Consider the following 25,403-nt stretch of genomic DNA (forward strand, 5'->3'; position numbering starts at 1 on the left):
ACTTTGATATACAGGCAAAACATAAAAACTTCTGAAATTTCGATCCATTACGATAAGTGCTCATTACTGGACGGCAGTTTTCTTCTATGTGTATATGGACACTGTGGCACCTATCACAAATGCAATTGCTGTGGGTTCAAGTGTAGCTCAAGCTGGCTTCCTCTCTGATCATACTCAGGACGGTCTGGCAACAACCTGTGGATGGTTATAGGGTACCTCTGGGCTCTGCCAGCTTTCCTCCCACCATGATACTGGCAGGCGTCATACATGTATAAGTGAAATATAGTAAAGTATGGCATAAAACACCAATCAAATTAAATAAGAACATTTTGTGGCAGTAATTTGTCCCTTTCTACATCTCAAAAATTGTACACACTCTGTTACATTTTCCCATTCAGCGGGCTTGCTTTGGGGCTTTTAGTTTTCATGTTTAATGGTAAGGGTCCACTTTCATTATGTGAATCTCATTTGTGATAACTGTTTTGGTAAATGATGTCTGGCTGTTGTTGGAATCCTCTTACATGCTGTGGACATATGCATGATAAAAACCAAGCTTTTGGTAAGAAAAATCTGGATAATCTCTGTACTTGTAAAGTGGACCTGAGTGAACATCAGGTGGAACAGGGAGTTCATTTCTCTTGTGCCATCTTTGTACGTGTTAAATTTACTCAGTAGGTTTATCATTTAGTTCTTAGCTTTTTAAATATTTGTAGTTTGGAGGAGGACTTAGGCTTTGGTGTTGTAGTTTCAAGCATATTGTGTTTTATATTATTGCTTCGAGTTTGAGGGTAACAGTTAGAAACTCTGCTGCATGTATGGCTCTTCAAAATGTGGATGATTTGTCAATGTTTTGGTCATGTTGTACTTTGTGGAGTGTCGGCATTACTAGGCTTATGTACATGTGTATGCATCTTGGTTCCTTTTTAACATACGTAGGAAGGTCTGCAGCAACCTGCGGATGGTCGTGGGTTTCCCACAGGCCCTGCCCGGTTTCCTCCCACCATAATGCTGGCCGCCGTCATATAAGTGAAATATTCTTGAGTACGGCATAAAACACCAATCCAATAAATAAATAAATAAATAAAAACCTTTATATCAAACTATTAACATGTTTACACAACAGATTGAGATAACTATTTATGCGATATGCATGAGAACTGTGCTTAGATCATTCTTGTGGTTATGGTGAATACATCTGGATTCATGTGTTGAATAGACATTAAACTATCATCTTTGGTTAAAAAAAAACACACACATGTACATGTACACTTCATACCAGCTTTGCTTCCCAGCTGTGTATTTTCTCATATGTCTGTAATTAATCTGTATTTATTTTTAGTATACATGTAATTGTGAGAAGACTTCCACTTGCACATTTATGGTGTGTAATGGAAGAGCTCAGTCATCATAACTCCTGTACTGACCAAAACTATTTGGCTGAGAAAATCAAATGCTGTTTTTATCCTGTCATAGAGAATAGAGACATGGTCTTTTAACAACAGCTGGTTTTTGTAACAATAGCTGGTCTTGTTACATGTACCACAGCTTGTCATGTAAGGTATTGGTAAGTTGGTATTGTAACTATACTGCTGGTTTTGTAACCTATGATGCTCCTGTAATCACGGCTGGTTTTGTAACTAAACCTGTTCTTGTAAACCGGTTCACAAGAATGGGAAGTGTGTACATTTATCTGTAATAAAGCTGCCTGGCCTCATTCATAATGACATGGCTTTGTTCCTAAGGTACTTGGCATGCACATGTATTTTTGCCTGTCTTAAACTTTTTGTAGGTATGCATGCTGACAGGTGTATGAATGTTAAACTAGTGCTTTTTCTAATACCTGCAGGTCAAGCAAAAGGTCAACCAAGCCTTCTCCCTCTTACAGAAGATTGTTAAGAAGAGGGAATCATTTGGGGAAACAGTGAAGGAGAATCCAGATAGGCAGTCAAGTAAGTAGTCCATGTGTCAGTGTGAGAAATTTTCACATACCTTCACTTAGCACAGGTGACAGGTGTGACTCGCTAATCTAGGATATGTTATAGTCACTGTGTACATTTTACAGATAACGATGTTGTTTCCTGGTAGACCAAGACCATGTAGGCTGCCTAAGGTATACTAAAAGGATTATTTGATCAACTTCCTGATTGAAAGATGAGTACCATAGTCTTGATTCTCAACCAGTTTTGTTTGGCTAAATTCTGCTTGTTTCGTTACACATGAATATGACGCCATAATGACCTTCATACAATGTATTGTTGCTGTTGACAATGACTTTGTAATACTGTCTAACGTCATGGATGTTGACAATGATTTTTCTAATAATTTCTGCGGTTGTTGATGACTTTTGTGGTTATTTCTGCTTTTGACATGGAAGACTTTACAATATTTTCTGCAGTTGATAGTGACAGTTTTGTGGATGTCTCAGAGATAATGAGAAGAGTGGAATATGTCCAGTCTGTGAAAGTTAAAACAGTGAGTATTTCCACTGGAATAAGTGGAAAGTAAGTTTTGTCTGCTGTGTGGATTAGGTAGATCAAATTGTAACAAACTGTTCTTATTTAATACCAAGTATTCATATGCTTTTCTCAGGTGACCCAATTAAATTTTAAACGTGGGAAAGTCTCATTTTTGATTTGAATAGTGTGGTATTTGATGGTGTAGAATTTTCTCTCAAAAGGGGCTCAGTTGGTTAGCGGGCTAGTGCAACGTAATGACCCAGGAGTCTCTCATGTCGTCTTTGTCTCCGGCCGTACGTGGGAAGGTGTGTCAGCAACCTGCGGATGGTCGTGGGTTTCCCCCCACCATAATGCTGTCGTATAAGTGAAATATTCTTGAGTATGGCATAAAACATCAATCAAATAAATGAATAAATTTTCTCTTAAAGGCTAATATGGACGTTGTTATATAGAAAACACAGGCATGTAGGTTTTATCTTGTGCACTCTCTATAGTGACTGTGCCACTATAGATATATATGTTTGTATATATATAGTGAGATTGCTTTACATGCATGTGTATATGTTTTTTTAGTGTGTAGTGTTTTTGTAAAAAATTTAAACAAATACATTGATTATGTATTTTCTATGCACTTGTTCTCATGTGAGCATATGTTCTACATGTGTTTGTAATTTTGTTTCTTTTGTATCTCACAGTATACCAGTGTAAGAAATGTACGTAAGTTTATGGACAAGATTTACCCCCAGCTGTATGAGTGTGCCATTATTGTGGAACTTCATCGCAAACAGGTGGACGGCAGATTGGTGAACCAGCCTGAGATTAAACACAAATTCCCAGAAATAGTGAGTTTTTTTTGACAACTTACAGGCAGGGATCTGCTTGATATATGCAGAGTTGGTTGCAGTTGTAACTGGTCAGGACTGTTTTTTTTGCTCTATAGCATGGCCTAGATGGCTTTGGTAGCGTGATGGTTAGAGGATCCACCTCAAAGTCGGGAGGCTTGGGATATCAAACCTAGGTCAGGTGATAACAAAGACTGAAAATGGTACTTGTTGCTGCCTCACTTAGCACTGAGCACTGAGCGGTTAGAACAAGGAAACAGAACTGGTTGGCCCGGTGTCAGTATAATGTGACTGGGTGGGATGTCATGTCTGGTGTCTTCTACATCATACCTCAATGGTGGCGGCACTTTGGCAGCATGGACTCACCCTGCCACAAGGGGACGCAGTATGTGTACACATGTAATGACTCCTCGTCATCGTATGACTAAAAAATAGATAAGTAAACCGTAAAACCCCAAGCATACATACATATCTAGCCTGGCCCAAGGTCTGAATATTTTGAAAAGCTTTCTGCCAAACAAAGAACTGATTAACCATTATCATGTGTTTAAGTCAAAATGTTTTGGGTTTGAAATTTTCATTCTTTTCTTGACTCATAGAAGGTAAGAGCTTGTTTAAAAAAACAGTTGTGTGACACCGCCCAATGGTGTGATGTGTGACATCAGGTTGTCAGGTTGGCATTTTAGTGGATCAGCACAATGACATGCGCGTATTTAGGTTCTCCCTGCTAGACAGAGACATTGCATAAAGTTGAAAGTAACTATGTAAAAATGAGGTAAGTAAACAAACTGAAGTGCAATACTTGACCAAGGATGTTTTACGATGTTTCTGCAGCGAGTGCCAATTGTCAGCCAGGACCCTAATTCCATAGCTGAGGGCCTGGTGAGTGACTCTCTTGGAATGATCTGCCTGACATCCACATGCATAGTGTCATTTTTTGAGTTTTTCGTCTAGATGTATATGTGATTTGATTTCCTTAGTTCAGTCACCTTGGATATACAACACCTCACAGAGTGTATGATTCTGGGACTTTTGTTGTGACCTGTTTCTGATGGGCATTTGATAAACTGCATCAGTTCGGAAGTTTTTAAGCCAGAGCTTGTTTTATAGTGGATTTCCTTTCGCAAGATTTCAGGCCTACGTGTATGTATTGTTGCCACTGTTATGTGTGGCATGCTTGGTAAATGTTTATAATTTTTTTTTTGTTGAATGTATGATTTTCTTGATTTTCACTCATTTTTATGTTTTGATGCTTCACATTGATGTACATGTCATGTCATTTTCTGGTGATGTATTTTTCAGTTTCATTGGTTCACAAAGTACCATTTTTTTACCTACACATATATAGTATTGGCTTATTTTTACTGCATGTATTGAAAATGATACACTTATGTCAAGCATGCTGCCTTCATAGTGCCAAATTGGTATTACGCCCCTTATCCACAGTTCAGAACACATGTCCAGTAATACGTCCAACTGATACATGCACATATACATAAATAAATAGTGGAGACTTGGGGTAATACCTTCCCACAGATTCTTAAAAATCAGGCAATGTGTGTACATGATTATTCGTCTTTGATTTCACTTCTGGTTATGGATTTATACATTGCAAGAAAAGAAGTGTACTTTTTTAAAGACAGTCTGTTAACAGTTTTCCTCCTCATGAGTTACATCGAATATTATATTACAAATCAGCATATTTAGTATTGAGTAAAACTTTTGATTAGCCATATATGACACATTCCATCTCATTCTTCACTCCCTATTTTCTTCATTTTTTTTTTTTTTTACAGGTGAACATTGCAGAAACCATTCCATTATTCTGTTTTCCTGATGCTGAACATATTAATATTAGGTTGTTGCAGCCAAAGAAGAGGTGGGCTATACAGTGCATGTACTTTATACATTCTCATGGCACTAATAACCAAAATCAGTCGGTTAGTGCGCTAGCGCAGCGTGATGACCCAGCAGTCTTTCACCAATGCGGTTGCTGTGACAAACTGTGAGTTCAAGTGTCGCTGTGAGTTCAAGTCCAGCTCATGCTGGCTTCCTCTCCGGCCATACGTGAGAAGGTCTGCCAGCAACCTGCGGATGGTTATGGGTTTCCCCGGGCTGTGCCCGGTTTCCACCCACCATAATGCTGGCCGCCGTTGTATAAGTGAAATATTCTTGAGTACGGCGTAAAACACCAATCAAATAAATAAATAAATCTCTACATTGCTCCAGAATAAAATTACATTGCAGCAATTTTAATGAGACCTGAAAGCTTTGAATAAAAGTAATGAAATTGGAATGCACTGGCTTCCCAACCCGCTGTTAATGTTCACATTCAGATTACATTTGTAGTTTGACATCAGCTGGAAGATTTTTTGAAACCTAAGGCCATTGGAATTGGGTTTAGTCGAATTTTGTGAGCACTCAGTTATGTGTCAGGGCTGTACTTAGCTCTTAGATCGGATGACCATGTTCCCAGCTTAGTCTCCAAATTAGTTGTTCTGAATAATTATTTTACTAACGTGGGATTCAGTCATGTAGCCTGTGCCGTACTCAAAGTCCCAACGTTGTATGCCATAAAAAATGTGTCCCTTGATCTTAAAGTAATTCTGAATTTATATCACCTCATTATGTGAGATAATAAAGACCATAAAATTGCATGTAACACAAATGTAATCTGCACATCCACTTGGACACCATCAGAATTTCACAATCCACATTTTTCAAATCATGTGACTCCGTTGCTATGGTGGACTTGGCTGCTCTTCCCAAAATTAAGATCATCTCCTTTTTTTCACAGTAGTTGATTACAAACACACAAATTAAAGTTAAGACACTCAAACCGTTTGTTAATCACCCTTTAGATTGGTTTCAATCCAGTTATTCCAGGAGTTTACCATTTTCCAGGCGATGCTGAGTACGGCTCACTCGAATTGAAAATGGCAGTTAGCAAAGTTTGTCTTGTGGCGGATGTGGCTGAAGCATTTTATGGTCTTTATCATTCATGAATACAGGTTATGAGGTGATATGATGTCGGGATCACTGCAGGATTAGAGAAAACAAGTTTTTGTAGCGTACAGCTTTGGCATGTTCAGGACACCACACTTGGAAAGACTAAGTTCCAGGTTAGTCAGTGGAAGAGTACAGGTTTGTATTTCTCAAAGCTAAGCTAGGAAGAATTGAACTGGCAGTGTTGAAGCAGTTCCCTGTTTCATTGACCTTCAGTGCTGAAATGACAGGTCTTCTAGAGGATAAATCTGTTACAAATTTGCTGACACCTTGTCCAGTATGATGGTTACTGATACCAAATATACGTGCATCTGAATCCTCCCACTTAGTAACATTTATATATATATACTTTTTTTACAGTGAATCTTATTCCTTTGTGTTGACTGATGCAGATGGCAGCCATGTATTTGGATATTGTAGACGTTACACTGTAAGTAATGCTTGGCATACAAGTATTGCCACACCCCAAGTTTAGTAGTTAACATGTAGCCAGGGTACAGGAAGTAATGCCAACCTAGTCTCAGTCATTTTCAGGATCTCAGTACATGTATTCAAGGCACAGAAAACACTAAAATGATCTCAGATTTCAGATGAAAGACCGTTAAATACTGTCCATAGAAATAGTTTATTTTTTTAAGAATTTTTTTATCGTAGTGAAATGCACTTGAAAGTTTGCATTCTCCGGTGGCCTTCTCTGACAATATTGGGACCAGTGACATCACATCAGGGTTTTTTTTCAACTTAAAAGAAAAGAACACATTTATACAACCTATACCTTAAATGAAAAGGCTATAGTTAATGTTAAATAAAACATCTAAATTTTCTGTCAGCAGGGCTTGTTATTTGAGTATTTAAAAGGTAAACATTGAAGGCTCAGAAGTCTCCTTTACGCCATCATTTGAACAGATTACATTTGTCATTGTAGGTATAATGTGGCCCTCTAGTACATCCCAAACTCTGCCTCTTTAGAGTCCGCTTTCACAGATCTTAAAATCCACGATTATCATGATATACATACGTATTTAGCTGAGACTGCAAGTGCATGTTAATCATATGGTAAGAGTAAAACCTTTAGCACCTTGGAATCTCAATGAATATTCAAGAGGAAGAAAGGTGGCTTTTTGTTGGACAAGCCTAAAACATGGAAGAACTTTCAATGTGCCTCAAATCGGTGGATTTTGTAGAAAACCGTTTTTCTCTCTTACAAAAACTTTAAAAACCTAACACAGTAGAATTCTACACAGCTTATATAGCTCTTTCATTTAAAGTATAGTTTGTATAAATGTGTTCTTTTCTTTTAACACACATAGACTGCTACATTGCATCATTAAAAGTGCATATACATGTAGAATGGACCTTGAAACAAGCTATTTCAAGGGAAACTATGCATGTTACATCACTGATACCATCTGGTTTGCTCCAGACCACCGTCGAGTCTGACATTTAAAAACATATTGTAAAAAAATTCTAAAAAAAATAAATCAAACTACTTTCTTGCACAGTTTTTAACAGTCTATTGCCTGATGTACACTTCATTTTAGTGTTTTCTTTGCCTTTAAGTGGTAAACATTTTGTAGGATATATGAAATACTTCCAGTGTTGGCAGACACAAACCTTTGTGATTTTAGAAATTCCTCCATCTCAACTGTTCTTGCGGCCTTTATGTCACTATAAAGCCGAGAGGCCTGGTTAGATTGTCGTAACGTGTATATGTGTTTCATTACAGCGTACTTACCGTTAACTAATTTGGTGCCTGATTGAAAATCTTTCCAAAACGTATGGGAAAGTTTACCAGTTACTGTGGTATTCTCTGAGATTCTCTAGAGGCTGTTGACAATCGAAGAGGAGAATTGAGAAAGTTTTCGACATAGAACCCCGGGTTTATCAATTATTATGGTATTCTCTGGGATTCCCAAGGGGCTGATGACCATCAACAGAGATGTGAATTGAGAAAGTTTTCAACACAGAATGCTGGGTTTCCCAAGAGGCTGATGACCATCAACAGAGATGTGAATTGAGAAAGTTTTCAACACAGAGTGCTGGGTTTATCAGTTACTATGGTATTCTGTGGGTTTCCCAAGGGGCTGATGACCATCATCAAAGATGTGAATTGAGAAAGTTTTCAACACAGAACGCTGGGTTTATCAGTTACTATGGTATTCTCTGGGTTTCCCAAGAGGCTGATGACCATCATCAAAGATGTGAATTGAGAAAGTTTTCAACACAGAACCCCGGGTTTATCAAATACTATGGTATTCTCTGGTTTTCCCAAGAGGCTGATGACCATCATCAAAGATGTGAATTAAGAAAGTTTTCCAACATAGAATATCAGTCAGTCAATCCATGAAATGCTTGTTATTGTTGTAGTATGTGATAAACCCATCTACATAAAACATGTTTCTGTTTGAAGGTAGTGGAAGAAGGGATGAAGAAGGTAGAAGTGATATGTATACTGAGTCCTGTCAGCGCCTTCCAGATGTACTCACAGGTGAGCTCATGTTTCACTTTATTCTCACGTCATGAGCAGTGAGATATAGCATACATGTGTCAAACATAGGATCTGACTAGGTCATATTTATTTATTTATTTATTTGATTGGTGTTTTACGCCGTACTCAAGTATATTTTACTTATACGACAGCGGCCAGCATTACGGTGGGTGGAAACCGGGCAGAGCCTGGGGGAAACCCACCACCAACCACAGGTTGCTGGCAGACCTTCCCACTTACGGGCGGAGAGGAAGCCAGCATGAGCTGGACTTGAACTCACAGTGACCGCATTGGTGAGAGGCTCCTTGGTCATTACGCTGTGCTAGCGCGCTAACCAACTGAGCCACGGAGGCCCCCAGTAAGATAGTAAGAAATAGGACATCATTCTATATTCTGAACTGTTTAAAAGAAGACAACACTCACAATATGAAGATGGACAGAGACAGACCAAACCAATTCAGCAAGAAATCATCTGAAAAATTCAATCATGTTCAGCTTTCTCCCAAAGCAGGACAGTGTTTACGTGACAGCTTTGTTGTTGGGTTGTAGAAGTAACTTGTGCCTGATCGGTTAAAATGGATAACATGGGGACACCTTCAGTTTTCTCGATGTGAACGTTTTACCTTACTTTAAACTGCTATGGCTCTGTCATACAAAGTCACATATATAAAAATGCCGGGTTGGCATGCATTGTTCGGGATGCTTTATCGATTCATCTAGACATTTGGCTAAGTGTTACCTTTTCTTTTTAACTGTTTTTCGACTTGATGGAATGTTTTTAAGTTTTGGTGTCATAAGTGGTAGGCTCAGGTGAAATCGTGGCTAAAGATTCAAGATTCCATGGAGGTTTTTTTTTGTTTGTTTGATGCAGGTGATGAGCAAGTTCTGTTAAATGTCCGTGTACATGTGTAGTGTCTTCATACCTACTACTGTTACTGGGTGGAGTGTCATATCTGGTGTCTTTGGCACAGTGTTTTATTAAAGCAGGACCATAAATATTGTATGCCAGTCCTAAGGTCACCAGCTACGAACATTACAATGAGACATTCCTTGATAATTTGGTTGATGTTTTGTGGTGTGATTGATAAACTGAAAGTGATATTAACTGCTCATGTGGTTAATGCATACAATTTATGTGTATGTATTCCAGTTGTTGGATAGCCTAGAAAGCTGCAGGAAGATCTCCTTATATTCAGCTCAGGAACTGATAGCGTCATCATTTGGCAGACCCCTGCCCAATCCTGGCAAGACAGTACAGATCAGGACCATGGTCAGCCATTTCTCTTGTTTTTATAACTAATGCTTCACTTTTCTTCTAACTATAATTCAGTACATTTTCCTACTTTCGTCTGTCTGTTTACATTTTTATTTGTTTATTTATTTAGTTTTTTTTAGAGAAAGGCAATATACAGAACATTCAGAAGTATTCTTCTTTGATTTGTATCAAATGATTTCCAGGAAGATGAACATACTGTGTATCAATAATGAAGGTGACTTTGTCAAGCTGATTTCCACGAACATGAACATACTGTGTATCAATAATGAAGGTGACTTTGTCAAGCTGATTTCCAGGAACATGAACATATTGTGTATCAATAATGAAGGTTACTTTGTCAAGCTGATTTCCAGGAACATGAACATACTGTGTATCAATAATGAAGGTTACTTTGTCAAGCTTATTTCCAGGAACATGAACATACTGTGTATCAATAACGAAGGTGACTTTGTCAAGCTGATTTCCAGGAACATGAACATACTGTGTGTCAGTAATGAAGGTTACTTTGTCAAGCTTATTTCCACGAACATGAACATACCATGTGTCAATAATGAAGGTGACTTTGTCAAGCTTATTTCCAGGAAGATGAACATACTGTGTATCAATAATGAAGGTGACTTTGTCAGGCTGATTTCCACGAACATGAACATACTGTGTATCAATAATGAAGGTGACTTTGTCAAGCTGATTTCCACGAACATGAACATATTGTATATCAATAATGAAGGTTACTTTGTCAAGCTTATTTCCACGAACATGAACATACTGTGTGTCAATAATGAAGGTTACTTTGTCAAGCTGATTTCCAGGAACATGAACATACTGTGTGTCAATAATGAAGGTTACTTTGTCAAGCTGATTTCCAGGAACATGAACATACTGTGTGTCAATAATGAAGGTTACTTTGTCAAGCTTATTTCCACGAACATGAACATACTGTGTGTCAATAATGAAGGTTACTTTGTCAAGCTGATTTCCAGGAACATGAACATACTTTGTGTCAATAATGAAGGTTACTTTGTCAAGCTTATTTCCAGGAACATGAACATACTGTGTGTCAATAATGAAGGTTACTTTGTCAAGCTGATTTCCAGGAACATGAACATACTGTGTATCAATAATGAAGGTTACTTTGTCAAGCTGATTTCCAGGAACATGAACATATTGTGTATCAATAATGAAGGTTACTTTGTCAAGCTTATTTCCACGAACATGAACATACCATGTGTCAATAATGAAGGTGACTTTGTCAAGCTGATTTCCAGGAACATGAACATACCGTGTGTCAATAATGAAGGTGACTTTGTCAAGCTGATTTCCACGAACATGAACATACTGTGTATCAATAATGAAGGTGACTTTGTCAAGCTGATTTCCAGGAACATGAACATATTGTGTATCAATAATGAAGGTTACTTTGTCAAGCTTATTTCCACGAACATGAACATACTGTGTGTCAATAATGAAGGTTACTTTGTCAAGCTGATTTCCACGAACATGAACATACTGTGTGTCAATAATGAAGGTTACTTTGTCAAGCTTATTTCCACGAACATGAACATACTGTGTGTCAATAATGAAGGTTACTTTGTCAAGCTGATTTCCACGAACATGAACATACTGTGTATCAATAATGAAGGTTACTTTGTCAAGCTTATTTCCAGGAACATGAACATACTGTGTGTCAATAATGAAGGTTACTTTGTCAAGATGATTTCCAGGAACATGAACATACTGTGTATCAGTAATGAAGGTTACTTCATCAAGCTTTTAAATAAAATAATCCAGCTACATGTAGATGATGTCAGCATTGCAGATTTACTGTAGAATTTTGTTGAGATGTTGATGATGGTTATAAGTTCCTGGAGATTATAGATTAGGTGTTATAGAATGATGAAGTAATTTATCAGTGTCTTTTCCGCAGACTGAGGAAGGTGAAGTAGAATCCCTCATTTTAAATCGAGCCTTTGACAACAGATTGGAAAATGTAAGTATTTAGGTACACTAGATTCACTGAAAAAGTAGAGGAAGCACTTTGTGGTTAATAGCTACACTCTCTTTACGCTTAGCCATGTGAGGCTATATTTAAACTGGTTTTTCATTTTATATGGACAAATTTCTGTCACACAGTCACATCTGAAGGTATTGTCTAGAAAGATCTGTGGATCCATTTTTGCTATAAGTGTGTTCCATTTGTGTCAACCTGTCTGAAAAAGTCTTTGAGTAATTTGTCACCATGTCCTGTCTCCGCAATTACAGGTCCAGATTTTTGGTGCTATGTTCAAAATAGATTTTGCAGTTTGCAAATTTCCAAATTTTCTGTGCAATTCAGGTTTCTGGAACCATTTGTTCAAACACATGGACAGTGTATTAAACTTAAGCCAATGATATGAATCCTTCTACATGCACAAGTCTTATCTCTATCAAATAAATGGCTCTCTAGTTTGGCCAAGTTTAATTCTGGGCTGTAAATGATTTGTTGAACATAATGTTTCTTCTCATCTTTATTATTTAGGCAAGTAGGGCAACAATCAATATCAGCCTTATTTTTAGCTGGTACTAAGCAGCTTTGTTAAAGGTGGTCATCCTGTTTCTTAAAGGTGGTCACATTTCTGACATTTTATCTTTTAGCCTGAATCTGCTGTTCTTAAGTGTGGGCCATTCACTCAACAATGGTCCTGAGTGTAAGATGGCACAAAATGCTATAGAGGGAATGGCGCAGGTGTTGAAAATTTGAGTTTGTTAAATTGTAAAAATGGTTTTCAATATAAGGTTTCATTAGCTCTCAATAGCAGCCCAACAGTACGTAAAGCTATGCCAGTAGCAAGGACCCTTCCCTGAATTGCTTTACTCTTTATGTTTTAGGTGAACTATGAGTGTTTGTTGTCAGTATTGGGTGTGGATAAGCTAGTGAAGGTGTTTGCCTCAGTGTTGCTGGAAAGAAGATTGCTGTTTTATGCTAGTAATTTAAGGTGAGTTAAATTTTCATACAATGTTGGAATAATCAAGACGTCGATGTAGTTCTCACTATTGATGAACTCGGTAATAAGCTGTGTATGTATCTTAATTACTGTAAATTACCAAATTTTTGACTTTAGCACTTAATGTATTGAGCTGAAGTTTATGCATTCGTATGTCTCATACAGGCGAGCTGTTTTGTAGCCTTGTTAAATGTACAGCATATGTGTAGCTCATATATTTAGACCCATCTCCTGTTTATGTTTCAGTGTATTATCTTCCACCATTCAAGCATTGACAGCTCTGCTGTACCCATTCATATGGCATCACACATTCATTCCTGTTCTGCCTCCTGCACTCTTAGATATTGTCTGTGCGCCCACCCCTTACATTATCGGAGCATTGTCATCAGAAATGGTGAAAGTGGACACACTGCCAGTGGACGAGGTAAGTGGGGCTTTCATATTACACATCATGTCCTTCATGCAATCAAAATGACCTTCCAGCAAGAAATACATGCAACTTTTAGTGTCATGTTGGCATAACTAAAGAGTATAGTGGAGGGCTCATAATGCTAACAGTGGTTAGACTTGACCTAGAAAAGTTTGCTTAACCAATTTTTTTTGTGTTGTTTTTGATTTGGTTAAAGGTCAAACTTTGTTTGGTTTTGATTCAGTATACTCTATGATTTCACGTTCATAGCTACATTGTATTAGTCATATGAAATATCATACTGTAATGCCTCTAATGTAAAGTGCATGATTGTCTAATACTAAATTAAGTTATTATTATTATTGCTTTCCAAATTTTCCCCAGGCTCTGTTCAATTTACTCCCACAATAATGCTGGCCACCTGTTCATATATAAGGGAAGTATTCTTGGGTGCTGTGTAAAACAGCATTGAAGTAAAACATTGTCTGAAAATTGGGCTTATGATAGATTTTTGTTATTTGCAGGCATTAATCATAGATTTGGACAGCAAATGCTTGCTTAAAGTCTTTGGAGATGAGTCAACAATTTTGCCCAAGAAGGTGCACAAGGCTTTGAAAACAGCTCTCAATTTGTGTAGAATTGAGTCAGGTAAGGACTTTGATTTTACACCATACGGCCATTTTGCTTGGAGATGAAATTAGTCATTGTGAGCCATAATATCTCAGTTGTATGGTGTTAATTATGAAGATAAAATTATTCGTTGTGGACCATAATATCTCAGTTGTTTGGTATTGATTATAAAGATAAAATTATTCTTTGTGGACCATAATATCTCAGTTGTATGGTGTTGATTATGAAGATAAAATTATTCTTTGTGGACCATAATGTCTCAGTTGTTTGGTATTGATTATGAAGATAAAATTATTCATTGTGGACCATAATATCTCAGTTGTATGGTGTTGATTATGGGTATAATATTATTCCTCATAGACCATAATATCTTAGTTGTTTGGTGTTGATTATGAAGATAAAATTATTGTGGACCATAATATCTCAGCTGTATGGTGTTAATTATGAAGATAAAATTATTCATTGTGGGCCATAATATCTCCAACAGTGGTGTTGATGATGCAAATAGAGCTACATGTATATAGATATAGCCTGACAATGATTGAATAAAATTTCTGTGTTGTTGACTAGGATGCATGTCTATCTGGTGAATAGTTACAGATCTGTAACTGTAACTGTAAGTTGAATTATCAAATTTGTGTTACTTTGTTTCAGACAAGCGGTCTCAGAACCTGATGATGTCCGAGGCTTTTATCAGGTTGTTTGTGGAGCTGATTGGTCACTTTGGGGAATACATCCACACACAGCCAGACGGGAAGAAAGTTTTCAAGGTGAGATGACACGGCCAGGTGCTGATAGCCTTGATGATAACAAATAGAAAACCTGACTGCAAGACAGGAAGTGATTCTTGTAAATAAGGGCAACTTTTATAAAAGTGCTTCCTTATGAAGCTGTATTTCAGCCGTGCTCATGAGCTTTTAGAGATAAGCAGTGCTTATTTCTTGGCCATCACACTTATCCTTGTGAGCAACATGACAGTTTTCAACCAGTCAAGCCCATATTTACACAGTGGCATGATATCAGTACAGGGATTGATAGGGAGGATTGTCATTCTTCGTACCCCAATTCTTCTAAAATTTGGGACAGATATTAGTAGTGTTGAAACTAGAATATTACATTTACATTAAAGACATGAGTATGTTGTTCATCAGAAGGTCTAACCATGTGAGAAAAAAGAAACTCAATATTTCTGCCAGAATAACATGTATATTGGCCGAAATGAGCAGACCAAGTGTCCCAAATTTTAGAAGAAATAGGGTAATCCAGTATGGAGGCTGTCAACCATTTTGGATTTCCTGACTTTCACACCTGATTTCAGCAGATTTTAAGGGAAATCATTTTTGATCAAAATGGCCAAAACAGATCTTTTTTACTCATGAGGGTCAGTCAGTAGAAGAAATTTCAGCTGATTTGGATGGAAAAAATTCTCTTCCCTGTCTTAAGGATGTTAAACATACTGAAAAATGGCAATTTGTCTCATAATAACTCAAGATTCTCTGATGATGTCAGAGAATTGACCTGTCAGCTTTTGAGGTTGATCTTATTGAAATTGTTAAATGTCAATATGGCAGTGAGAAAGTTAGAACATTCAGGCTTGTCAGTGTTCTTAATAATGTATGAGTTTAATTGTCTGAATGAAATTATTTGTGTCACTTTTGAAACATTTTTATTTTGTTTTGCATATGTGTAGATCATGAAAATAAGTGGGGAAATAGATATTTATTTTTATAAACTGGTATGATTTTGTAATGGTGGTGGTGCTTATAAAAGACAGTACTGTAATTCTGCATCCTTTTCGTGTGTTTGCAAAGTGTTTATTCAAGCACATTCTGAAGGCATTATTCTGTGTAAACTGATAAAGTTATACTTTTTGTGAAGCCCTGAAATTGGCCAAGCCAACCAATGTGGTTTTGTCTCCAAAATCAAGTGTAAAATGTGCATAAATTGCACTGAAAATAGCTCTTTCATATGCGAAAAGGTTGAGGAATTAGGTAAGAGTTGCATTATGGCATGAGTTATAAAGGACATAATGGCTGTCTGTTGTTTTGCAGAAGGATGAGTTCATTAACGGAGCCTCTTCAGATGGGATTTGCCAGCTGCTTCAGTGGTTCACAGATACTCAGATGTTCGAGGTGTTTATAACAGATCAGCTGGAGAAAGATCACCACAGAACTGCAGGTGAGTTGATAGATACTGTTTTATATTTGTTTTCTTTTTCATTGGTATTTAATGCAATATTCAAGGAGTTTTCATGTACACAGTGACTGTCATGGACTTAAAGTTGCAGCTAAGGAGCTGGTTTTATCCTGTAACCTCCCTAATTTCCTCAACCTTTTTGAATATGAAAAAGCAACATTTGACTTTGGAGACAAAACTACTGTAATTCTTCAACCTTTTCCATATTTGCATGGTGTTTTTGCAATCATATTCTGAAGGCTTTGTTCTGTGTTGACTTATACTTTTTGTGAAGCTCTGACACTGGCCAATCCAACTATGTTAGGTTTGCCTCCAAATTCAGTCAAATTAAAAATGTGTACAAATTGCACTGAAACATTTAAAGGTTGAGGAATTAGGGTACATTGGTTGGATTGACCTTTGTCAGGGCTAGGATTGAATAAAAACCTTGCAAACATGCATAAAGGTCGAAGAATTGCAGTACTTTTTTTTGGCAGATGGTTTGAGATGAATGACAATGTTAAGCTGACTGAACCAGTGGGGACCCAGTCTGAAGGAATTAGGCCATCATTTTCCCTTCCTACACAAGCAAAAGTGACATCTTTAAAGAAGTGAAAAATTAAAGTGTACAGTGTTGACTGGCACACGAATATAGAATTGTTTGTTATTGTCACTGTGGAAGTAAATAGTGAATTTTTTCATTCTGATCATCCACCTTTCAAGCTCTGCTGATTATTTGTGGACGAAACGCTTGTTCATGATGGGTCACACTAAATAAAGATAACATATGGTATTCTCTCATTATTATAGCAATATTGAAGTTTAAGTTGACGAGGTATTAAATAGTCTTTGATATTCTCATGGGCTAGATTCCTATGTTTACATTTGTATGTTTCTTGCTTGTAAACTCACATGTAAGTTGTATAATGTTTAGATTCCTGGTTACTTTCATTTCAGAAATTCCAACATTTAGTGGCATGAGATTTGTTGTTCTCCAAATACTAGATGTTATAGAGGAATTTTAGAATTTCATGTCTGTATATGTATCTTAAGTGTAGGTTCAATTCATTTCAGAGTTTTTAAATATTGATTAAGTATTTTCAATTCACTTTTGCAGAGCTCTTCCTTACACGTATTGTGGAGTACAGGGAATCGGGTACCGCGCCCGCCTCTATCAAATTAAATGTGAAAGAATTTGGACGGAAAGTGAAAAACTTTGGGAAAGCCATTAAAACTAAGCTGACATAGAAGGAATACATTTTATACTGCGGACAAGAAGACAGAACTGGACACGGTGCAGTGATTAAAATGAAGTTTATCTGTTGGCTGGATTTCAAATAAAATAAAACAGGAAAACTTTTATGAGATGGGGAGGTCACTGAGCACAGAAACTGGGGTTTTCTGTTTTTGTGATGATGGGAATCCAAGTTTTAAATATTTTGGGGGGGATTGTATATTTAACAGTTCATAAGGAATGTTTTTCCCCCGTTTTTTGTGCACTTGTGTGATACTGTTTTTCCAGATGTGCTGGTATATGAAAAAGCATTTGGACCATTTCATAAAAATATGAGAAAATAATTCCTGATTCATGTTTTAATAAAGAAGTTCCTCATTTTTTCTATAGAATTTTATCAAAATATCTTATGTGGCCAAAGAATGAAAACCAGTGAAGTTCTGTTCAATTCACATAATAATATATCTTTACATCATCCAGCAAAGATGTACATGTATTGTAGAGTAAGACCAAGCCATTAGACAAAGTCATTATCATGTATATATAGTTTGTAAATATTTTATAGTGGTGTGAGAGACATATGTTATTGACAAATACTTCTGAAAGCATAATAATTAATTATTGTTTGTGTCTTTGCCTACCTGTGTTACCAAAGGCATAGCTTGGAGCTTTATGTTTCTGTGTTAACATGAAACATTTCCTCTGTAAATTTACTGTACATTGTAAATAGGTGTACAGTAGCATCCATTGTGCCATCTTATTTTTTTGTGTATGTATTTTGACGTGATAGCTTGTTACTTAATGTACATTTTTTGACATTTTGACATTTATACGATATGTGTGTAATTCTCAATGTTGGTTTGTGGCTTATTTGTTAAGATTTACAACCTTTTTTGGGCTCTACCTTGTATACACCTGTACAGATTTTTAAGTGTATATCATAATATATTTTAAATGTTTTTCTCTTTCACATCGTTTATAATCAAAATCAGGATCAATTTATCTCACAGGTATTTAATTATTTTTTTTGTGTGATAAGGAATGTCCACAAGTGACCACAGTTACAAAGTTTAGCTTGGAAACATTGCCAGTGTTATTAAGCTCAGAATTCATTAGAGAACTGGATTTCTGTACCATATTTTAAACTGTCTCTACACCTGAATGTGCTAGCTCTGGGTGGGTAGGGTTAAGCCATGAAGAGCTACTGGAATAAGGGATGCCCAAAATTATTATTTTACCTCTGTTTTATAGAGATTAAACAAACATTGGCTACCATTTCTAGCCTCAGCAAAGCAGCTCTTTCAGTTCGTCGGTCAAGGGGTCAAATTTTGGACATCCTGTCTTTTTCATGGGCCTTTCACTTAATGAGGGGACTGAGTGCAGGACATGAACTTTTTCGCAGGATGTGATTGTGGATATGCACTTGTGAAAGCAGTTATCCATGCAGACAAGATGGAAGGCGTTAATATCTTAATAGAAAAGCAGAGAAACTTTGGATGAGCAAAATTACATGTACAAACATTACCAATATCTAAAGAAAATATATTTAGATCAGGTTTGCATTGATTTACAACACAATAACACACATGGGATTTATGATTGTAGATGCCCTACATGTGTGTAAATTACAAATTTAATAGAGGGGGAGGGGGGAGTGTTAGTATCCCTGTTACAGTGAATGTCTTAGTACTTCATGTATTCAGCTGAAGTTTCTCCCACAGGTCACACATTCATTCCATTGATTATGATGAAAATTAATATACATGTAGGAGTATGTTTTTATATCGAAATTCTGTTCACTAATTTAAAAAGATCTGTCAGTTACTGAGAAAAATATAATGTTCTGCCCAGTGTGTGTATAATACATATATTTCCACATATGTTTTATTATTACATTTCTTCACTATTGCAATTCAAACATGAGAAGTATCCATACTGGTCCCAATTTTTGTAGACACACACATATTATAATTCTGTTCCTACAGATTTTACGTAGGATATTTTGTTGTATGTGTAAAGTTCCTCTATCTGCTGTTGAACTGTTTTTGTACTTTGTCAGAATAGGAGCATTCATCACAAATTTACACTTTAGCAGACTTAATTGTTTTCACATGACATATAAGCACAAGTAGAGAGAACATTGTGGTTAGTGAAATTCCCAATGTTATTTATTTAATACATCTTGCTGAAATAAATGATGCAATTGTTTTTTTTTTTTTTTTCCAGTATAATGAAAACATCATTATCAAATAGTATGCACAGAAGATTTAAACTGGTCTTTATTTACAGAAATGTACACATCTCACAAGATCTGCAAAGTGGTAACAATTTGGATTTTATGTCTCGACATTCACACATGAACTGGCATAGTGATCTAAGGTGTTCTTACTGAAGCCCACAAACTTTTTACAGAGCTTGTCTGTCTCTCTGTCTGTCTGTCTGTCACACTTTGGCTTCAATGCATTAACTCCTCCAAATTTCGCCTGATTTTGATTAAATATGGTGTGTGCAGGTGAACAAGTTTGAACACATGATCAAACCATGCATATATATGTAATGTTTGCATGTTTAACTTTAGTTCCTGTGCTGTAACTGCTACAAGTATTGTCCGGTTTATTAAAATTTTGTGTGTGGATGTATTTTTGAGATGTTTCAAAACCAGCTTGTTCTAAGCATACGTGTGTATATGTTCCATGTGTATTATGGGATGTAAATGATCTGAATTTACTAAAAATCAAATTCAATCAGCTTGGGCCTTACTTTGGAAATTCCATCAGCCTTACCCAGGCTGTGCTGAGCTCCCCCTATTCATAAAATATTGTCGACTACTGCATATAACACATTTCAGTAAAGTATTTATTTGATTGGTGTTTTATGCCATACTCAAGAAATTTTCACTTGTAGGACACCGGCCAGCATTATGGTCGAAGGTAACTGGGCAGAGCCCAGGGGAAAGCCACGAACATCGGCAAGTTGTTGGCAGACCTCCCCACGTATGGCCGAAGAGGAAGCCAGCAGGAGCTGGACTTGAACTCCCGGCCACTGCATTGGTGAGAGGCGTCTGGGTAATTACGTTGTGCTAGCGCTAACCAACTCAGGCACGGAGGCCCCTCATTTCAGTTAACTATGTAAATGACGAATACAAATGTGCTCGACTGAGTGAAGTCATTGCATCTCCAAAGCATTGAACTTGTCTTTGTGACTTGCTTCTATAGTGCATTTGTTAATCTAGCATTGTATTCCCTTCTGGTAAAATTCAAAGCAGAAACTCTTGTTGGTGTATGTTAAAATTGTTTTCTTCATTTGTTTCATTGACTGGCTGACTGACTTACTGCCAGTGTAATTCTGCATATGCGTTTTGTTAAACTTTATCTCCATGATTTTAATGCATTTTGTGGATGAAACAATTATATTTCACATTTTTGACGTACAGACTATAGACTATGCCTGATAATTGTAAATCTCTCATACTTATAAATCCATGAAAATGCTAAATCCCTGAAAATGATGAATCCAGAGCAGATTACCCACAAAGCCCACTTCGTCACAGTGTTTTTACCATACGTAAGTTCGCCAGTCGCTTGCCTGGGTGATGTGGTTATCACCCAAGGGCTTCCATGAAGGTCAGAAAATATTGCATACTTTAAGAGAGTATGCGAAGAAATTTTTTTTTAATAGCCAAACATTATTATTTGGATTCCAGTTCTTGACATGTAATAAATGTAAAGGCCATTCTATGAAATTTACATCCCTTTTCTATGTGTGTCGCATAAATATCGTAAGTATTAATTGTGGGTGAGCAGTAGCGCTTATATGTGTGGACAGTATTTTCAGATAACGGTAATGTTCTACCTTGGTGGGTCACAGTAGGGGTCCCATGTCTTGTAATGCTTGTAACGAACTATATATAGTTTATATAGACCAGGTTCCCTCACTGAAGATATAGTCACCTGATGGTTAAGTGGTGAATTTCTCATGCTTCAAAACCGGATGTTTTGTGATGATAGAATTGCTCAAGCCAACAAAGAGATACATTGTATATAGGTAAATAGTTGTTAATACTGATAAAATAATTCTTCATTCCCATGACAGAACACGTGATAAATTGACGTGTCAATAGTTTGAAAATTGCTGTATTTTGATAAGTTTTTTTTCCATAACATAGATTTAGCCACGAAACTGTACATAGAGTACATGTTTGTGTTGTAGAAACAGATCGTGTTGTTTTTTGTATGCTTATACAGGCAGACGTCAGTTTGTCAGATTTGTAATGCTACGTTTTAATGCTAATGTTAAAAATAATAATAATAAAATGATACTATCCCTATCACAGCTTTTCACACTGCGCGGAATTTACACACCTATTTTTGCGGGAATTTCCAATCAGTTATCTATATGTAGTTACTTCAGCGCTGCTTTCTATAAAATACTCCTTTTCCTCTTGTATTGTATAAAACAATTCGTTATTTGCCAAGATCCCAGACGCTCCAATATATACTTTTGTCTGTTTGTGTTTTAAACCTCCTTCAGAGGGTTTAATTTGTCGTATCCTGAAAATTGGACTGGCTCTGTCTAAAAATTCGATGTGTTCTGTCTAAAATCCACTAACGATTCACACTTTCCGATGTGATTCAGATTTAGACTTTGGTAGTTCATTTTTTAAAAAAATAGTAAAATGTCGCCCTTTGCATCATAGCAACTCGCTGGTTTTATTTTGTTCTGGTTTGTTTGGAGTTGTGAGTTTTGTACAGGGTAATTTGTTCAGGTACATGCGCATATTCTTCGTATTGAGCAGATAATTGTCTCGTGTATACCTATATGTATATTGTTTCATTAGGATCTTCAGTGAAACGAATAGACAACATTTATTAATTGTGCATCGTACCGAACGCATATATAACGTCTTCCATGACAAACTCAGTCTTGTTCTGTATTTCTGTAATATGTTCTGTCAAAATTTAAATTTTGTTTTTTAAGATTCTATGTATGTATTGGTGCGTGTATTTCCAACCTGTGTGTGTAAGGGCTATGTGTCATTCCAACAATTAGAACCTTTCAACTTGGTCAAATGTACGCTACCAATACCTTTATTACATTGAACCCGTTTGTCAAGTCATTTTAATAGTTACCTTGCCTCCAGTAACTTTGTCCGGGTATTTATTCGCATGTTCTGTTTAGCCACCGCAAGCTACAGTGTACCTCCCTTGTGTATTATATAGCACATGTTCACGACTTAATTTAGTGCGTTTTGGATAAGTATCTAATATACTTGTTCATGTAGAATTTTTATAGCTGAGACAAACATGACATAGATCTAATGCACCATTCACTTGTCTTGCGTATGTAAAATGGATCCGAAAAATCTGAGGATATCCAACTATCTGAAAATCGCTGAACTTGAAAAGCTATCTTTTAGTGTAATGTCTTTGGTGACGCATAAAACGATATCCCGCCTGTTAGTAGTGGGCAAACCTTTATAGCTACAATGTGAGTGAAATCGGATGGCTTTGTACTGAATTTCATATATTCATGTAGTTCAGAGTCTTAGAGCAGTTCTGTGCATATTGTGTCAGAGGGTGGCTTGGACGGTCGTCATACAGGATAGTTCTAGTGGATTGAGCCTGGAACCGCTGACCACTATTAAAATAAAATACAAATATTACCCTTGGTCTAAGCCTGATTGTGGTAGGGATATAGAAGGCTGTACTAGAGCTCTCAAAAGACATCCAAAGCATTTGTGCACTACTTTGAAGATGGATACTATTTAAAACCTATTTTATTGTTTAGTAATGTAAGGAACCCGAAAACTTCACTGAATTGTCCGCCATGGATGCACTTAGCCCAGATCTTTAAGGCTGCAGCTGCTCTTTACGCTAACAGGTCGCAATCTAGATCAAAACTAACACCTCCCTCCAAACCAAAGTACGAGTCAGAATGGTTGTTTCAGTATACTGGTGATTAAATAATTAGATGGACAAACAGCGGACGAACTGAGAAAAGGTCTCTGTTAAGATCTAATAGGCAATAAATCAGACTGTTAGGTTGACTTACACGGTGATTTCAGGTTTTCTTCCTATGGTTAAATGAAGGAAGAAACGCTACTGTAAGTTTTACCAAGCAGTATGAAGCCATAGTTACCATTCAAATGATCATCTTGAGAGCAGAGCGTTAGTCTTTATGGTTACTTCTACGAGACGAATAAATGTATTTCATACCTCGAAGTGACGTCTCGTACAGATTTATATCCTCATGTGGTCATGCGCTACACCAGTCTGGGAAAAAAATTAATGTTTACACCTGCAAATTGGATCTCAAAATTAATTACTATTGAAGTGGTATCGTTTTGGAATTTTAATTATTCAGACAGAAAGACGAATATAAAATTAGGTATATTTGATCTCGTCCACAGAACTAGCAAATTCACGCACATAATTATTTCTGTATATGATTTGAGATCCTTTCTATGAAGGTGTATTCATTATTTTCTGCCTTGTGTGTATATATATGTATATACATGTGAACAAGAAGCTGGTATTATTTTATCGTGTATTACGCTTCAGCCATGTTAAGTTTAAATCTAATACATATGTACATATACATAAGAATGTATACGCCATTGTGTTACGGTTGCTGACGATTATATGTTGCTGTAATGGCATGTGTTATATTTTGTATGCGTTTTATTTGATTATTGTACGTTATATGCTACTCATAAAAGCATTCACCTCAGGTTACCTGTTTTTATGTGCCGAAATGCTGTACTGCATGGAGCATCGTTAATTCTACCTAAAGAGTGAATGTTTTCCCGAGAATGTAGTCCTATGTTTTTAATTTTCTGGTTTGTACAGAATGATTACTGCACCGTTGGCTTATTCACTGTTGTACCGGATGGGTTGCTCATCTTGTCGACATGATGCCACACAAAATAACATTTGCTTTCCATGTCTGTTTGTGAAGGCGTTTAATAAACTGTTGTTCTATAGTACACGACGTGTTTCGTATGAATGGGAAATTTGTTGAAGAGCGATGAATGTAAGATAACATTTAACGTCACGACTCCTTCATTTGGTGACCAGTCGTCGTCTTGGGCGACCATTGTCCTTCAGTTTTTAGCTCTACGGTGTATAGGGAACTGCCAGTTATAGACCCTTATCATATAAAGATATATTAATAGGAAGTCTGTTGGTCAGTCTATGAATGACATTTGCCAATTTTGTTTTCATTTTCAATTTTGGAACTGTAAGATGTCATGAGCAGTCGGCTTTTAACACGGTGTTAGTTTGGTTAAGCTGACCTGGTCATTCCTATCTCCATCCCCACAACTCTCCATTGTTTTCTGTGCATTTGATGTGGGTGAATATATGCAAATTGGTGCAACACTGCTGGAGTTACTGATTCCTTAATATTAGCCGGATAATGTATTTTTGTATGCAGACTATTTGCATATATATAGACTCAGAAACTCCTGTTTTAAATAATACATGCACAATAGCTATCGTGGGGAGGCATCAGCTTTTCTCATTTTACAATAAGGAAAGCATTCGTAGAGCTTATTCTAGCAGCAGCTCATGCTGGTTTCCTCTCCGGTCGTACGCGGGAAGGCCTGCAGCAACCTGGGAATGGTCGTTGGTTTCCCCCGGGCTCTGTCCGATTTCCTCCCACCATAATGCTGGTCGCCGTCATAGAAGTCAAATATTTTTGAGTACGACGTAAAACACCGATCAAATAAACAAGTAGATAAATAAATAGATATTCTAACAAACAGCGTTTTCGAATTCACCATGTCCATCTCTACAGTTATTGTCCCCATTTCGCTGTTCGTGAAATTTCTTTGTTAAACTCCATTAACCTGAAATGCCATTGCCTGAGATTCCAAGACATTTCCACTGGTTTATACGATGTCAGT

General features: G+C 36.8%; 1 protein-coding gene across 3 annotated transcripts in view; it reads left to right on the plus strand.

Moving 5' to 3' along the window:
• The window catches only part of LOC135469136 (DENN domain-containing protein 2A-like), a 30,365-nt gene extending 8,548 nt beyond the window's left edge, over window positions 1-21,817 (plus strand). For all 3 annotated transcript variants that reach the window (XM_064747670.1, XM_064747671.1, XM_064747672.1), the window contains 14 exons: window positions 1,847-1,949; window positions 2,396-2,472; window positions 3,152-3,298; window positions 5,095-5,177; window positions 6,665-6,734; window positions 8,715-8,792; window positions 9,943-10,062; window positions 11,993-12,055; window positions 12,934-13,040; window positions 13,296-13,473; window positions 13,983-14,106; window positions 14,743-14,858; window positions 16,140-16,266; window positions 17,381-21,817. In XM_064747670.1, the coding sequence (XP_064603740.1) occupies window positions 1,847-1,949; window positions 2,396-2,472; window positions 3,152-3,298; window positions 5,095-5,177; window positions 6,665-6,734; window positions 8,715-8,792; window positions 9,943-10,062; window positions 11,993-12,055; window positions 12,934-13,040; window positions 13,296-13,473; window positions 13,983-14,106; window positions 14,743-14,858; window positions 16,140-16,266; window positions 17,381-17,511 (1,524 nt within the window). In that variant the 3' untranslated portion in view covers window positions 17,512-21,817. The remainder of the gene's footprint in view (window positions 1-1,846; window positions 1,950-2,395; window positions 2,473-3,151; window positions 3,299-5,094; window positions 5,178-6,664; window positions 6,735-8,714; window positions 8,793-9,942; window positions 10,063-11,992; window positions 12,056-12,933; window positions 13,041-13,295; window positions 13,474-13,982; window positions 14,107-14,742; window positions 14,859-16,139; window positions 16,267-17,380) is intronic.
• Window positions 21,818-25,403: the final 3,586 nt, after the last annotated feature.

This window comes from Liolophura sinensis, chromosome 6, assembly GCF_032854445.1.
Source record: "Liolophura sinensis isolate JHLJ2023 chromosome 6, CUHK_Ljap_v2, whole genome shotgun sequence".
NCBI lineage: Eukaryota > Metazoa > Mollusca > Polyplacophora > Chitonida > Chitonidae > Liolophura > Liolophura sinensis.